Genomic DNA, 16,595 nt, shown 5'->3' with positions numbered 1-16,595 from the left:
AAGTGTTCCATTATTAAATTGGCCTTTGTTGCCATGTCTATGTATACAGGGCAGCAGCCTCTAAGGTAGAGGGTTGAGTAACGGGGAGGTAACCAGGTGGTAGCCGGCTAGTGATGGCTATTTAACAGTCTGATGGCCATGAGATAGCAGCACCTGTGATGCACCTGTACTGACCTCGCCTTCTGGATGATAGCGGGGTGAACAGGCCGTGGCTCGGGTGGTTGATGCCCTTGATGATCTTTATGGCCTTCCTGTGACATCGGTTGCTGTAGGTGTCCTGGAGGGCAGGCAGTGTGCCCCCGGAGATGCGTTGGGAAGACCGCAACACCCTCTGGAGAGCCCTACGGTTGCGGGCGGTGCAGTGGACAGGAGGGAACTGATCCTAGATCAGCACTCCCACCTTGAGACGCTTTATGAATACGGGCCCAGAGGTCCAATTTGTATTACAATGCCACTCCTTTGTGGCTGCCTCGGCACTAAAAATGTATTTGTAGATGGTAGATTTGGAGAAATGGTTCATGGAAAACGATAGTGTTATGAGGAAGGGATAGAGGTATTAGGTACAGGGGCAAGAGTGGAGCATAACATCTTATACAAAGCCTAAAGAGCTGAATGAAATACAAGAGCTGAATAAACAGAAAAAATAATGTTACTGTGATTGCATGATTAAGGGCTCGATTAATTCAGATTCATGCTAGCCGACACCCGTATAGCTGGTGTTTTGACGGTGTCAGAGGAGGAAGCGTTTTAGACCTGTCAAATCCACAAGCAACTCCAGGTGTGGTGACACTGATGGTTTCTCAGAACTGATGGCTTCTACAGTTGTGGCGAGAGTACAGCATTTTAGCTAAGCCTAACCCTTCTCCAAACCTTACCCTAATTCTCCTAACCTGATAATCCAATTCTCCTAAACTGATATTTTAAAACTGCTAACCTGCTACGTTAATTCTCCTAACCTGCCACTTTAATTCTCCTAACTGCTACTATAGAGCCAGTGACTTTTGTGCTTCACACCAGAGTAACATAGTCCCAGCACAATAATCTTCTCTTAAACTTTGCTCTGCTTGTGTGTCTACAGCTGTAGAGTAAATGGCAGGACCCTTATTTAATGTCTCCTCTCAGATAAATAATGTGTTTGTGGATAATCATGGAGTTGAGGAAAATGAATTTAGGCCATCAGTTGCCATCAGTCCTCTGTTCTTCATGAGAATGTTCTACAGGGAAACAACAACCTGACTCTGACTCCTATCAACCTACCTCATTAGATGGATAATCTAGACAGACTGTGTCACAAATGGCACCTTACCCTAAATGCAACATAACTTGGCACCCTTTTCTCTATATAGTGCACTACTTAAGGTATAATTTTGAACATAGACATAGTCTACAACAATTTGCCAGTAGAAAACATCCATTAGAATTTCCTGTCCTGCACTGAGGAAATCTAACAGTTAAGGGGAGGAGTGTGTGGGCCTAGAGAGGGGTCAAATTCCTCTGACAACAAGGGGGCGGGATTGCATACAAAATAACGGGGCACACAAAGAGTTCAGGGGCGTTGGTGGTTTTTCTCTGAATTTCGTCAAGGAAGTCAAAAGTAGACTTCTTTAAAGATTATCGAAGATTTCAGAGATCTTAATAGCATCCAACAGTTATGGCAGGTAAAACAAATATCATTTAATTCCATGGTTAGTAAAAACAAGACAATCTGGACTCTGATCTGCATGTTTGCTTTAAAAATAAAAACAATCTCATACCAGAACATTTGCATGTGAACAGAAATCGTCTCAATATGCTGCTCCCAAAAAACATTTAAATCGGGTTGTATTGCAGTAGGTGCAGCAGTCTATTGCTAGACAGTTTTCTCAAATGCTCTTTTCAGATGAAGAGGCTGTTCCTGGTGCAGAGGGTCCACTTGTCGCAGTGACATTTCAGAGGAATCCTCACCAAAAACAGAAGTACCTGGAGTCTCAACCCAAAGCACTGGGGGTAAAACATCCTGAGCAAATAAATGAAGTGTGGTCTAGCAATCCAATGAAATGTCACTATAATGTTTTATAATCTATGAAATGTTATTCATAACAATCTGTAGTTCATTTTATTTCACCACTCTCTCCTCCCCCTCAGGTGACTCAGATTGCCCTCAGTGTGTTCTATATCAGTTCTGTCATTGTCATTCTCACCAACGGCTTGAGCGAAGTGGTTCTAGACCCACCACAAATCATTGGATCAGTGTTTGTGAGTGCCCACCATACATGTTCCCCCTCTACTCACTTGATAGATGTTAAAAGACAAGCAATTTAAAGAGCTGAGTGTTGAGTCTGAGGCTGACATGTCTCTTACTGTTGTACTTTCTGCAGGTGATCATAGCTGGTTGTTTGGCCATAGCTGCACATAATCTCCATCTTCCCACTGTAAGTTTTGCAATTTGTAAGTGTACAACTTCTTTAAGGAACGAAGTGAGATATACTGTAGCAGTGGTATTTCTTCTCTTCTCCTCTTCTCCTTCTGTCTCAGCTGAAGGCCTGTCTGGGGATGCAGGTAGTGGCCTGTGTAGCATCAGTGTTCAACTTGATCGTCTCTGTGGCAAGAATGGAAGCACCCAATTATGGCTGTTGGAAATATGGTGACGGGAACCTCACTGATTACTACAAGACTTGTGTTTTATTTAATGTGAGTATTTACAGTCACTATATCAGTATGTGTTGGTTATTGTTCAATGTACAGTGCATTCAGAAAGTATTCAGGACCCTTGACTTTTTCCATGTTTTATTTCGTTACAGCCTTGTTCTAAAATTGATTAAATTGTTTTCCCCCCCCTAATCAATCGGCACACAATATCCCATAATGACAAAGCAAAAACAGTTTTTTATCATTTTCTTGCAAATGTATAAAAAAAAGTAAAACAGAAATATCACATTTACATAAGTATTCAAAACCTTTACTCAGTACTTTGTTGAAGCACCTTTGGCAGTGATTACAGCCTTACATCTTCTTGTATGCTGGCACACCCATATTTGGGGAGTTTCCCACCTTCTTCTCTGCAGATCCTCTCAATCTCTGTCAGGTTGGATAGTGAGTGTCGCTGCACAGCTATTTTCATGGCTCTTAAGAGATGTTCAATCGGGTTCAAGTCCAGACTCTGGCTGGGCCACTCAAAGACATTCAGAGACTTGTCTCAAATCACTTCTGCGTTATCTTGGCTGTGCGCGTACGGTCATTGTCCTGTTGGAAGGTGAACCTTTGCCCCAGTTTGAGGTTCTGAGCTCTCTGGAGCAGGTTTTTTTTAATCAAGGATCTCTCTGTACTTTGCTCCATACATCTATCCCTCAAACCTGACTAGTCTCCCAGTCCATGCCACTGAATAACAGTCTCTGCCACAACCATGCTTCCCCGTAGGGATGGTGCAAGCATTTCTCTAGACGTGACGCTTGGCATTCAGGCCAAAAAGGTTCATCTTGATTTCATCAGACCTGAGAATCTTGTTTCTCATGGTCTGTGTCCTTTTGGTACCTTTTGGCAAACTCCAAGTGGGCTGTCATGTGCCTTTTTACTTAGGATTGGCTTCTGTCTGGCCACCATAAAGGCCTGATTGTTGGTGTGATGCAGAGATGGTAGAACCTTCCAGAAGGACAACTATCTTCACAGAGGAACTCTGGAGCTCTATCAGAGTGACCATCTGACCAAGGCCCTGACCGTCACCTCCCTGACCAAGGCCCTTCTCCCCCGATTGCTCAGTTTGGCCAGGTAGGCAACTCAAGGAAAAGCCTTGGTGGTTCCAAACTTATTTAATTTAAGAATGGAGGCCACTGTGTTCTTGGGGACCTTCAATGCTGCAGAAATGTTTTGGTACCCTGCCCCAGATCTGTGCCTCGACACAATCTTGTCTCAGAGCTCTACAGACAATTCCTTCACCCTCATGGCTTGGTTTTTGCTCTGACATGAACTGTAAACTGTGGGACCTTATATATGATTTGGAAAGTGTGTGCCTTTCCAAATCATGTCCAATCAATTGAATTTACCACAGGTGGACTCTAATCAAGTTGTAGAAACATCTCAAGGATGATCAATGGAAACAGGATGCGCCTGAGCTCAATTTCGAGTCTCATACAAAAGGGTCTGAATACTTGTGTAAATAGAGTATTTCTATATTTTTTTTATACATTTGCAAAGATTTCTAAAAACCTGTTTTCGTTTTTCCATTATGGCTATTATGTGTAGATTAATGTGGGAAAACATTTATTTAATCAATTTTAGAATAAGGCTGCAACGTAAGAAAATGTGGAATAAGTCAAAGGGCCTGAATACTTTCCGAATGCACTGTAAATGCTAAAGTGATGCTTATATTAGATGTTCAAGTGGGCTGAGATTGAGAATGTCCTATGAAATGCTACATGCAAATATTACTTATTGGATGTGTAGAGGCAAATACACAATTATATAAAAGTATAGTATGTGGACACCCCTTCAAATGAGTGGATTCAGCTATTTCGGCCACACCTGTTACTGACAGCTGTATAAAATCGAGCACACCGCCATGCAATTTCCATAGACAAACATTGACAGTAGAATGGCCTTATTGAAGAGCTCACTGACTTTCAACGCTGCATCGTCATAGGATACCACTTTCGAAGTCAGTTCGTCTAATTTCTGCCCTGTTTGAGCTGTCCGTCAACGGTAAGTGATGTTAAGTGGTTAGTGATTTGAAGTGGAAATATCTAGGAGCAACAACGGCTCAGCCGCAAAGTGGTAGGCTACACAAGCTCACAGAATGGGACCGCCAAGTGCTGAAGCACGTAGTGGGTAAAAAAATAATCTGTCCACAGTTGCAACACTCACTGCCTCTAGAATCAACATCAGCACGAGAACTGTTCATCGTGCTGACGAGCATCCGCACACAAGCCTAAGATCGCGACGTACAATGCCCAGCGTCGGCTGGAGTGGTTAAAGCTCACTGCCGTTGGACTCTGGAGCAGTGGAAATGCGTTCTCTTGAGTGATGAATCACACTTCACCATCTGGCAGTCCGACGAACGAATTTGGGTTTGGTGGATGCCAGGAGAACGCTACCTGCCACAATGCATAGTGTAATGTTTAGTGGAGGAGGAATAATGGTCTGGGTCTGTTTTTCATTGTTTGGGCTAGGCCTCTTAGTTCCAGTGAAGGGACATTTAACACTATAGCATACAATTACATTCTAGACTAATCTGTTCTTCTAACTTTGTGGCATAAGTTTGGGAAAGCCCTTTTCTGTTTCAGGATGACAATGCCCCCATGCACAAAGCAAGGTCCATACAGAAGTGGTTTGTCGAGATCAGTGTGGAAGAACTTTATTGGCCTGCAAAGAGCCCTGACCTCAACCCCATCGAACTCCTTTGGGATGAATTGGAATGCCGACTGCAAGTCAGGTCTAATCTCCTAACATCAGTGCCCAACCTCACTAATACTCTTGTGGTTGAATGGATGCAAGTCCCCGCAGCAATGTTCCAACATCTAGTTGAAAGCCTTCCCAGAAGAGTGGAGGCTGTTATAGTAGCAAAGGGTGACCAACTCCATATTAATGCCTATGATTTTGTAATGAGATGTTCGACGAGCAGGTATCCACATACTTTTGGTCATGTAGTGCATGTCGTACAATGGGAAAAAAATATAAAAGAAAGTACACAATGCTCCAATTCTTGTCAACAGAATTCTGCTACTCATTACTTTGCTGAGTTGATCCTGATACAAACTGCTATCATCGCTATCTCTGTCACGCTGGCTGCCTACTGCTGTAAGGTGGTCAACTGCTGCTCCCCGGGACCACGAATGGTGAGTCAGTGTGGAAATGGAACCTCTAGAATCAGAATAAAACTGTCCATAGTCCGATCTGGCAAATGCCAGACGAGTCCATTGGCAAATGGTCCAGTCTAAATTGGGATTTTAGTGCAGAATTATCATGATTTGGCTAATGATGAGGATAACAAGGGGAAGAAATTGTCCAATTTCATGCAGTCCATCTCTGCCTACAACAGGCATACCAATACTATGCCTGTGGTGTGTCTAGAATGGGCTGAGTGGCCTGTTCTCATCATTGAAATATTGTATTTGACCAGATAATCTGTGTTGTTATAACATGACTGTTATAACGTCTTAATTGAGTGTGTGAGTTCTCTCTTCTAGCCGGTGATCACAGTCCAAGTTCCTACTGCTCAGCAATGAGGAGAGATACCGTGTGAGGACCTATCGAGACAAGCGATCCAACCCCTTAATCAACCAGCAAAAACATTCTTCCATCAACTGACATATTGTAGGCCTATATGCCTACACGTATGTCAGACCGATGGATTTCTTTTTTTTATTTTTTATAAAAAACTGCTTGGCATGATGTAACCTAATGTGATTATATTTTATTAGGGGTCCTAGCAGGTTGGTAGAACTGTGATGGAAAACATTTTGTTGGTGCTTTTCTATTTACCAATTTCTGTGTTCTATGTTTGTGCTTTTCTATAAACTAATTTATATGTTCATGCAAGTGACTGATTAAACGAATCCTCACTGTCAGTATCTGCAATTTGGCAGTACACTCAGATCCTTGTTTAGGGAAAGGGGTTCAAGGTCTCAGCTTAGAGAGAAGAAGCCTTGTGAGGTATTGGTCTGTCACATGCATGGCCCAGTATTGGTTGTCACATGAATGAAGCAAACATTAATTATGAATGATGAAGAAGCTAAATCATGCAAATCTAACTTTTCAGTATATAAGGGAACTAACGGGACTGCCCGTTAGAGCTCACTTCAGACCGGTACTTTATGCATCTAAGTTTGACTGTGACCTCTCCAGCTTGCTGACAATAAAGAGTGATTCATTGATAATTGACTTTGAGTGTCCTTGTGTAAGAATTTACACAACAGAACCCCTACATTATGATCTATGGAGGGTTTCTAAATAAAGGATATCCTATAGGGGTTTGAACAGGCTATGTGGGTTAGAGCATGGTGCTGGCAACACTAGGGGGTTGCAGTTGATTCCCACATGGGCCACATATTGAATGTATGTATCACTGGCAATTGTAATATAAGTAGCTTTAGATACAGTGCCTTCAGAAAGTATTCAGACTCCTTGACTTTTTATGCATTTTGTTATGTCATTGCCTTATTCTAAAAAATTAATTAGCAGAAATATCTAAACCTGTTTTTGCTTTGTCATGAGGAGGATTTTTCTTATTTGATCCATTTTGGAATAAGGCTGTAATGAAATGTGGAAAACATCAAGGGGCCTAAATACTTTCTAAAGGCACTGTATGTGTCACTGGCAATTGTAATATAAGTAGCTTTAGATGAAAGCGTCTACCAATGACCATATCATTATCATATGGTATCACAATGTAAAGAACCCAATTCAATATCATTCCCATTATTTCAATGTGCAAATACAGTGGAAAAAGTAGAAGTAGCTGGAACGTGAAAGTTATTGTATTGTTTCTATTCCGCGAGTAACTAGCTCTCACAGTCCATGTTTCTCAAACTTCAAATTTCAAAGTTGTTGAAAATGTCAAATGTATAAGTATTTAAGGTTAAATTGAGCCATTAACTCCAAATTTTTAAGGTTAGGTATCAGGTTTCAGGTAAGACCAAAGTGCAGACTGTGTTGAAGTAAACAACAGTTTATTGCAGGCAAACGACAGGTCAAGGCAGGCAGGGGTCGATAATCCAGAGGAGTGGCAAAGGTACAGGACGGCAGGAAGCAGGTGGGCTCAGAGTTAGGCCAGGCAAGGTTCAACACCAGGAGGATGAGAAAAGAGAGACTGGGTAAAAACAGGAGCTGAGAAAACGCTGGTTGACTTGAACAAACAAGATGAACTCGCACAGACAGAGAGAACACAGGTTTGAATTCCCCATGGGATAAGTGGGGAAGATGGGCGACACCTGGAAGGGGGTGGAGACAAGCACAAGGACAGGTGAAACAGATCAGGGTGTGACAGTACCCACCCTCTAGGGACACCACCTGGCGTACTACCTGGGCGCATTCCTGGTTGAGCGGGGTGCCAGCGCTGGAAGTCAGAGATGAGGCCTGGGTCCAGGATGGACCCAGCACCTCCCCTCCTGGCCATAACCCTCCCACTCAACCAGGTATTGGAATCCCCTGCCCCGAGGTAGAACCTTCAGGAGGCGTCTCACCATGTACGCCGGTCGGCCATTGATGAGACGGGGGAGAGGGGAAACAGGAGACAGGGGCAGTCAGACATGGTTTTAACTCTAGACACAGAAAAGGTAGGAAAAATATGGAGGTTACTGGGCAACAGGACGAACAGCAGAGGGGCTAATGATCTTGGAGCGGGGGGGGAAAGGTCTCAGCTTCCGGGGTAGTAGCCGCGGCACTATAGTGGTGTGCCAGCGCCTCAGGCTTGACCTTCTTAGATACCAGTCGGTGCTGCGGAAGCGAAGTGGCCCGGGCCTTACTAAACCCCTCCCGGAGGTCCTGGTACTCTGTGGCGCTGGCGGAGAGGTCCGGGGCAATTTCCAAGCCCCCAGGAAGATGTCCCGGGGCAGGCAGAGCTGATTCTAAGAAATCTGTGTGGCAGGACAGGCTCCAGCCCACGTTGGCGCCAGTAGCCCAGTGTTGCTGGAGCCAAGAGAATGCCAATACCACGGGAACCTGCGGAGACTCAACCAGCAGAAATTTGATAATCTCGCTGTGGTTCCCCGACACTCGTAGGTTGACGGGTGTGGTCTGGTGGGTGACCTGGCCTATAGTGCGCCAGTCCCGCGCTCTAACATCCATGGAAATGGAAAGGAATTGAGTAGGGATGCCTTGCTTGGACGCCAGGGTAACGTCCATGAGACTCAAATCGGCCCCCGAGTCGATGAGTACCTGGAGAGACTTGGACTGGTCGCCCCACCACAGGATGGCACGGGGAGAGGGGCAAGAGGCGACAAGAGGCGACAAAAAATATATATTTAAGGCCCACCAGAGTGCTGAATGAGCTAGGTCTCTTGAATCAAATCAAATCAAATGTATTTATATAGCCCTACGTACATCAGCTGATACCCCAAACAGCAAGCAATGCAGGTGTAGAAGCACGGTGGCTAGGAAAAACTCCCTAGAAAGGCCAAAACCTAGGAAGAAACCTAGAGAGGAACCAGGCTATGTGGGATGGCCAATCCTCTTCTGGCTGTGCCGGGTAGAGATTATAACAGAACATGGCCAAGATGTTCAAATGATCATAAATGACCAGCATGGTCAAATAATAATAATCACAGGCAGAACAGTTGAAACTGGAGCAGCAGCACGGCCAGGTGGACTGGGGACAGCAAGGAGTCATCATGCCAGGTAGTCCTGAGGCATGGTCCTAGATCTCAGGTCCTCCGAGAGAGAGAAAGAAAGAGAGAAAGAGAGAGAGAATTAGAGAGAGCATACTTAAATTCACACAGGACACCGGATAGGACAGGAGAAGTACTCCAGATATAACAAACTGACCCTAGCCCGCCAACACATAAACTACTGCAGCATAAAAGGGACAGGTAGACACATAATGACTGGCAGTACCGCAACACAGACAACTCTGGGTCTCAAGTCTGCGTATGCGTACGGCTGGAGACAGCCTAGCTCTGCCGAGCTGCATCGGCTCGGGAAGAGGGGGAACGGCAGTCTCCGGAGGCTCTTGGAGGGACTTGGTAAGCTCTGATCTTCTCGGAGATGTAGACGCTGGGGACTTCTGGAGTTAATCAGATGCAAGGTGGGATCCCTGAGTGAACAATTGGGACCGCATTTGGACCTCTTTTCCCTCCTACGTTCCTGTAGACGACCATCGATCGGATGGTTAATGCTGTAAATGACTATTGTAGCTGGAAACGGCAGATTTTTAATGGAAAATCTACATAGGCGTACAGAGGCCAATTATCAGCAACCATCACAATTGATCATTAGAAAACCCTTTTGCAATTATGTTAGCACAGCTGAAAACTGTTGTGCTAATTAAAAAAATAAATAAAACTTTCCTTCTTTAGACTAGTTGAGTATCTGGAGCATCAGCATTTGTGGATTCGATTACAGGCTCAAAATGTCCAGAAACAAAGTAGTTTCTTCTGAAACTCGTCAGTCTATTCTTGTTCTGAGGAATGAATGAAGGCTATTCCACGCAAGAAATTGCCAAGAAATTGAAGATCTCATACACCGCTGTGTACTACTCCCTTCACAGAACAGCCCAAATTGGCTCTAACCATAATAGAAAGAGGAGTGGGAGGCCCCGGTGCACAATTGAGCAAGAGGACAAGTACATTAGTGTCTAGTTTGAGAAACAGACGCCTCACAAGTCCTGGCAGCTTTATTAAATAGTACCCGCAAAACACCAGCCTCAACGTCAACAGTGAAGAGGCCACTCCGGGATGCTGGCCTTCTAGACAGAGTTGCAAAGAAAAATCCATATCTCAGACTGGCCAATAAAAATTAAAGATTAAGATGGGCAAAAGAACACAGACACTGGGCAGAGGAACTCTGTCTAGAAGGCCAGCATCTTCACTGTTGACGTTGAGATAGGTATTTTGCGGGTACTATTTAATGAAGCTAAATAGTGAGCACGACTGACTCATTACCTCAGCCCTGAGAGCCAAAACGAGTTGATAGGAATATGTGGTCAAAGGGTTTTGAAAACAATACTTAATGAAAGAGACGATGCAATCTATTACATATGTGATATGTGAACGCCAGACATGTTCCATACTGAGCCAAATGTATTATTGGTGAGATATGTACACAAAGATCAAGTTCAGGGAACTGGTGAATGGGAAATAATTGAACGTTTTCTTGAATTTAAAGTATTTTCTAGAAAGACAGGCAGTGACATTTCTGAAATGATTTTTAGTGCATTAGAGGGGCACGGTATTGACATAGCAGATTGCCATGGTCAAGGCTATGACAATGGTGCAAATATGTCAAGCAAAGTGAAGGGAGTTCATGCACACATATTGCAAAAGAATCCACTGGCCACATACTCACCTTGTGCCTCCCATACTCTTAATCTTGTGGGTGTACATGCAGCTCAGTTGTGCCCAGAAGTATCAACCTTTTTGGGATGTGTGAATCGTCTTTACAATCTGTTCAGTGGCAGCCCAGAGCGATGAGCCATTCTCAAGGAAAAGACTGGCTGCTGTATTCACTGTCTTTCTAACACCTGATGGAGTGCGCTTATTGCTGCGCTCTGACCAATGGCAACTTGCCCTAGACATGCCTTTTGCTACCTGCAGCCTGAAAAACGAAGCCAAATCTGAGGCAAAAGGTCTGAAAAGCTACTTCATGACTTTCAAGGCAATCTTCCTGTTTACCTTCTTGGTAAAAGTTTTGCAGTGTATTGCAGCCTTCTTTGTTCCCCTCGGGCTGCTCAAAGATAGCGTACGATCTTGCGCTGATGTCCGGGAGGGCACTCGCCTGGGCTATGGCAGTGTGGGAGCAACAATCCGCCTTCAGCCTCAGTCTGGAGGTATTCGTGGCGGAGGCTCCGGTGTCCGGGAGAGGCTACCCGGAAGTTACTCCAGCTTCAGCAGGACTCCCTCAGTGTGGCAGACAATGCGGTGGAGTTCCGCATGCTAGCAACGTAGGGTACTTGGAACCCGGAAGCGCTGTTCGACACGTAACTGCATGGATTATTGGAGGAGGTAAAGGATGAACTGGCAGCCCGAGAACTACTGACGGATCTCGACTCACTCACTGCTTTAACAATGTCTACACTGTATTTCTTATCAATTTGATGTTAGTTTAATGGACAAAAAAGTGACCCCAAACTTTTGAACGGTAGTGTATACAGTGCCTTGCGAAAGTATTCGGCCCCCTTGAACTTTGCGACCTTTTGACACATTTCAGGCTTCAAACATAAAGATATAAAACTGTATTTTTTGTGAAGAATCAACAACAAGTGGGACACAATCATGAAGTGGAACGACATTTATTGGATATTTCAAATTTTTTTAACAAATCAAAAACTGAAAAATTGGGCGTGCAAAATTATTCAGCCCCTTTACTTTCAGTGCAGCAAACTATCTCCAGAAGTTCAGTGAGGATCTCTGAATGATCCAATGTTGACCTAAATGACTAATGATGATAAATACAATCCACCTGTGTGTAATCAAGTCTCCGTATAAATGCACCTGCACTGTGATAGTCTCAGAGGTCCGTTAAAAGCGCAGAGAGCATCATGAAGAACAAGGAACACACCAGGCAGGTCCGAGATACTGTTGTGAAGAAGTTTAAAGCCGGATTTGGATACAAAAATATTTCCCAGGCTTTAAACATCCCAAGAAGCACTGTGCAAGCGATAATATTGAAATGGAAGGAGTATCAGACCACTGCAAATCCACCAAGACCTGGCCGTCCCCCTAAACTTTCAGCTCATAAAAGGAGAAGACTGATCAGAGATGCAGCCAAGAGGCCCATGATCACTCTGGATGAACTGCAGAGATCTACAGCTGAGGTGGGAGACTCTGTCCATAGGACAACAATCAGTCGCATATTGCACAAATCTGGCCTTTATATGGAAGAGTGGCAAGAAGAAAGCCATTTCTTAAAGATATCCATAAAAAATGTTGTTTAAAGTTTGCCACAAGCCACCTGGGAGACACACCAAACATGTGGAAGAAGGTGCTCTGGTCAGATGAAACCAAAATTGAACTTTTTGGCAACAATGCAAAACGTTATGTTTGGCGTAAAAGCAACACAGCTCATCACTCTGAACACACCATCCCCACTGTCAAACATGGTGGTGGCAGCATCATGGTTTGGGCCTGCTTTTCTTCAGCAGGGACAGGGAAGATGGTTAAAATTGATGGGAAGATGGATGGAGCCAAATACAGGACCATTCTGGAAGAAAACCTGATGGAGTCTGCAAAAGCCCTGAGACTGGGACGGAGATTTGTCTTCCAACAAGACAATGATCCAAAACATAAAGCAACATCTACAATGGAATGGTTCAAAAATAAACATATCCAGGTGTTAGAATGGCCAAGTCAAAGTCCAGACCTGAATCCAATCGAGAATCTGTGGAAAGAACTGAAAACTGCTGTTCACAAATGCTCTCCATCCAACCTCACTGAGCTCGAGCTGTTTTGCAAGGAGGAATGGGAAAAAAATTCAGTCTCTCGATGTGCAAAACTGATAGAGACATACCCCAAGCGACTTAAAGCTGTAATCGCAGCAAAAGGTGGCGCTACAAAGTATTAACTTAAGGGGGCTGAATAATTTTGCACGCCCAATTTTTCAGTTTTTGATTTGTTAAAAAAGTTTGAAATATCCAATAAATGTCGTTCCACTTCATGATTGTGTCCCACTTGTTGTTGATTCTTCACAAAAAAATACAGTTTTATATCTTTATGTTTGAAGCCTGAAATGTGGCAAAAGGTCGCAAAGTTCAAGGGGGCCGTCCCAGTCTCAGGGCTTTTGCAGACTCCATCAGGTTTTCTTCCAGAATGGTCCTGTATTTGGCTCCATCCATCTTCCCATCAATTTTAACCATCTTCCCTGTCCCTGCTGAAGAAAAGCAGGCCCAAACCATGATGCTGCCACCACCATGTTTGACAGTGGGGATGGTGTGTTCAGCTGTGTTGCTTTTACGCCAAACATAACGTTTTGCATTGTTGCCAAAAAGTTCAATTTTGGTTTCATCTGACCAGAGCACCTTCTTCCACATGTTTGGTGTGTCTCCCAGGTGGCTTGTGGCAAACTTTAAACAACACTTTTTATGGATATCTTTAAGAAATGGCTTTCTTCTTGCCACTCTTCCATATAAAGGCCAGATTTGTGCAATATGCGACTGATTGTTGTCCTATGGACAAAGTCTCCCACCTCAGCTGTAGATCTCTGCAGTTCATCCAGAGTGATCATGGGCCTCTTGGCTGCATCTCTGATCAGTCTTCTCCTTTTATGAGCTGAAAGTTTAGAGGGACGGCCAGGTCTTGGTGGATTTGCAGTGGTCTGATACTCCTTCCATTTCAATATTATCGCTTGCACAGTGCTCCTTGGGATGTTTAAAGCCTGGGAAATCTTTTTGTATCCAAATCCGGCTTTAAACTTCTTCACAACAGTATCTCGGACCTGCCTGGTGTGTTCCTTGTTCTTCATGATGCTCTCTGCGCTTTTAACGGACCTCTGAGACTATCACAGTGCAGGTGCATTTATACGGAGACTTGATTACACACAGGTGGATTGTATTTATCATCATTAGTCATTTAGGTCAACATTGGATCATTCAGAGATCCTCACTGAACTTCTGGAGATAGTTTGCTGCACTGAAAGTAAAGGGGCTGAATAATTTTGCACGCCCAATTTTTCAGTTTTTGATTTGTTAAAAAAGTTTGAAATATCCAATAAATGTCGTTCCACTTCATGATTGTTCACAAAAAATACAGTTTTATATCTTTATGTTTGAAGCCTGAAATGTGTCAAAAGGTCGCAAAGTTCAAGGGGGCCGAATACTTTCGCAAGGCACTGTATATGTCTGTATATATATATATATATATATATATATATTTTTTTTAGGCCTATATGCCTACACATATGTTACAGCAATGTATTTTTTTGTGTAATTAAAAACTGCTTGACATGATGTACCCTAATGTGAGTTACATTTTATTAAGGGTCCTAGCAGATGCAGCAACACCTATTGTTTTGTTAGTGTTCTTATTACATTTCCTGGGTCTTCCTACTTTTGGTCAATACAATAACAACAAATGGCAGATTGGTAGAACCGCTACATTATGACATATGGAGGGTTTGTAAATGGCTTACAATTCACCAATAAAGTATATCCATAGGTTTACAACTGGCTAGGTCAACTGTGTGGGTTAGAGCATGGTGCTGTCAACACTAGTGGGTTGCAGTTGATTCACACATTTATTTTACTAGTCAAGTCAGTTAAGAACAAATTTTTATTTTTAATGACAGCCTAGGAACAGTGGGTTAACTGCCTTGTTCAGGGGCAGTAGGACAGATTTTTACCTTGTCAGTTCGGGGATTCGATCTTGCAACCTTCCAGTTACCAGTCCAACGCTCTAACCACTAGGCTACCATGTGGGGTGGCTACTTGCCGCCCCACATGGGCCACATACTGAATGTATCACTGGCAATTGTAATATAAGTCACTTTAGATAAAAGTTTCTACCAATGACCACGTCATTATCATATAATATCACAATGTAAAGAACCCCATTCAATATCCTTCCCATTTTTTCAATATGCATTTACGGTGACAAAGTTGTGGTTGGAACATTAAAGTTATTCTATTGTTTCTCTTTGACCTGACTGCAGTGAGAGCACAACATGAGCCATGTGCCCACATTCATGAAGCGACTCAGAGTAGGACTAATGATCTAGGATCAGTTTAGCCTTTTAGGTCATAATGAATATCAGATTCCATGGATATGGGGACCTGAACCTAGATCAGCAATCGAACGCTGAGACACTTTATGATTAAGGGCCCAAGGTTCAATTTGCATTACAGTGCCTCCGCTTTGTGGCTAACACAGCACTAAAATGCTGCTAGATATGAAGTGCCCATTTCTTATAATCCATTTGTAGATGGTAGATTTGGAGTAATGGTGAACGGATAACTGTAGTGTTATGAGCAGGGGTTAGAGGTAAGCCTAAAGAGCTGTCATTAAGTCCACAAGCGGCTCCCATTGTTGTGACACTGATGGTTTCCTGAAATTTATGTTTTCTACAGTTGTGGCTAAATGAATTACAGCATTTTAGCTTGGCCTAACCCTAACCCTTTTCCTAACCTTAACCTAATTCTCATAACCTGCCACTATAATCGAGCCACAACCGTAGAAGTCATCAGTTCCGAGAAACCGTCAGTGTCAACACCGCCAAAACATCAGCAATGAGGTTGTCGGCTTGCGAGGGTTTACACTTGATCTGATGGAATCTAGGCCTTAACTGCTGTACATTTGATTTGACAGGTGAACATTGTTCATTCAAGAGACTGGCCTACAGTTTCAAGTTTGATTTAAAGCTTGCTTGTTTCAGTCTTTGCTGACATTGATTCAATACATTTTTTTGAGTTCCCCTCATACTGAATGCCCCATATTGTAAGAGGACATCACTGCTGGTATTCTGAACCATGCATATAGGAAAGGCATTAGCTCAGACTAGAGGCCACATCCTCTTTGAAGGTCGTTTTGGGAATGTGTTCCTCAAAAAGAAGCTGTTATGAAGAGGAAATGTCTAACAATAAAAACAGATTTATTACCCAAATGATCATTGAGTTGCTAAAGTAGTTTTTAAATGCATACTGTGAAGGACCTCACATAATTCTGCTAGGTCCTAGGAAATGTGTAGCACAGATAAGGGCGCCAGTCAAATTGTCATACACAAAAATATATGCTGTAGTGGTCTAATGCAACCACTTGAGGGAACTGTTGTGTAAATTAGAGCATGCTATCTGTTGATGAGACTGGACTGTAGGGCCCCATCTCTTACCGTTTTCCTATGACACATTTGCTTTAGATTCCCCTGACATTAACCTTTCATCCATCACTTTCATCTCAGTTTTCCAAGACGGCGCAGCAGTAAGACATGTTTTTTTTGTCCCATGTAAATATTCAGTCTTTTTCAGTTTTTTTGTATACATTTAA

General features: G+C 43.3%; 1 protein-coding gene across 1 annotated transcript; it reads left to right on the top strand.

Moving 5' to 3' along the window:
- The first annotated feature begins 271 nt into the window (after nucleotides 1-271).
- Nucleotides 272-6,850, top strand: LOC118936660. Its single transcript, XM_036980979.1, has 7 exons — nucleotides 272-1,658; nucleotides 1,880-1,986; nucleotides 2,125-2,235; nucleotides 2,358-2,411; nucleotides 2,515-2,670; nucleotides 5,685-5,807; nucleotides 6,159-6,850. Exons 1-7 carry the CDS (start codon nucleotides 1,652-1,654, stop codon nucleotides 6,195-6,197), a joined length of 597 nt encoding a protein of 198 aa, XP_036836874.1. The 5' UTR covers nucleotides 272-1,651; the 3' UTR covers nucleotides 6,198-6,850.
- The last annotated feature ends 9,745 nt before the right edge of the window (nucleotides 6,851-16,595 follow it).

This window comes from Oncorhynchus mykiss, chromosome 6, assembly GCF_013265735.2.
Source record: "Oncorhynchus mykiss isolate Arlee chromosome 6, USDA_OmykA_1.1, whole genome shotgun sequence".
In the NCBI taxonomy this organism is placed as follows: Eukaryota; Metazoa; Chordata; class Actinopteri; order Salmoniformes; family Salmonidae; genus Oncorhynchus; species Oncorhynchus mykiss.
This window is presented reverse-complemented; position numbering and strand designations above follow the sequence as displayed.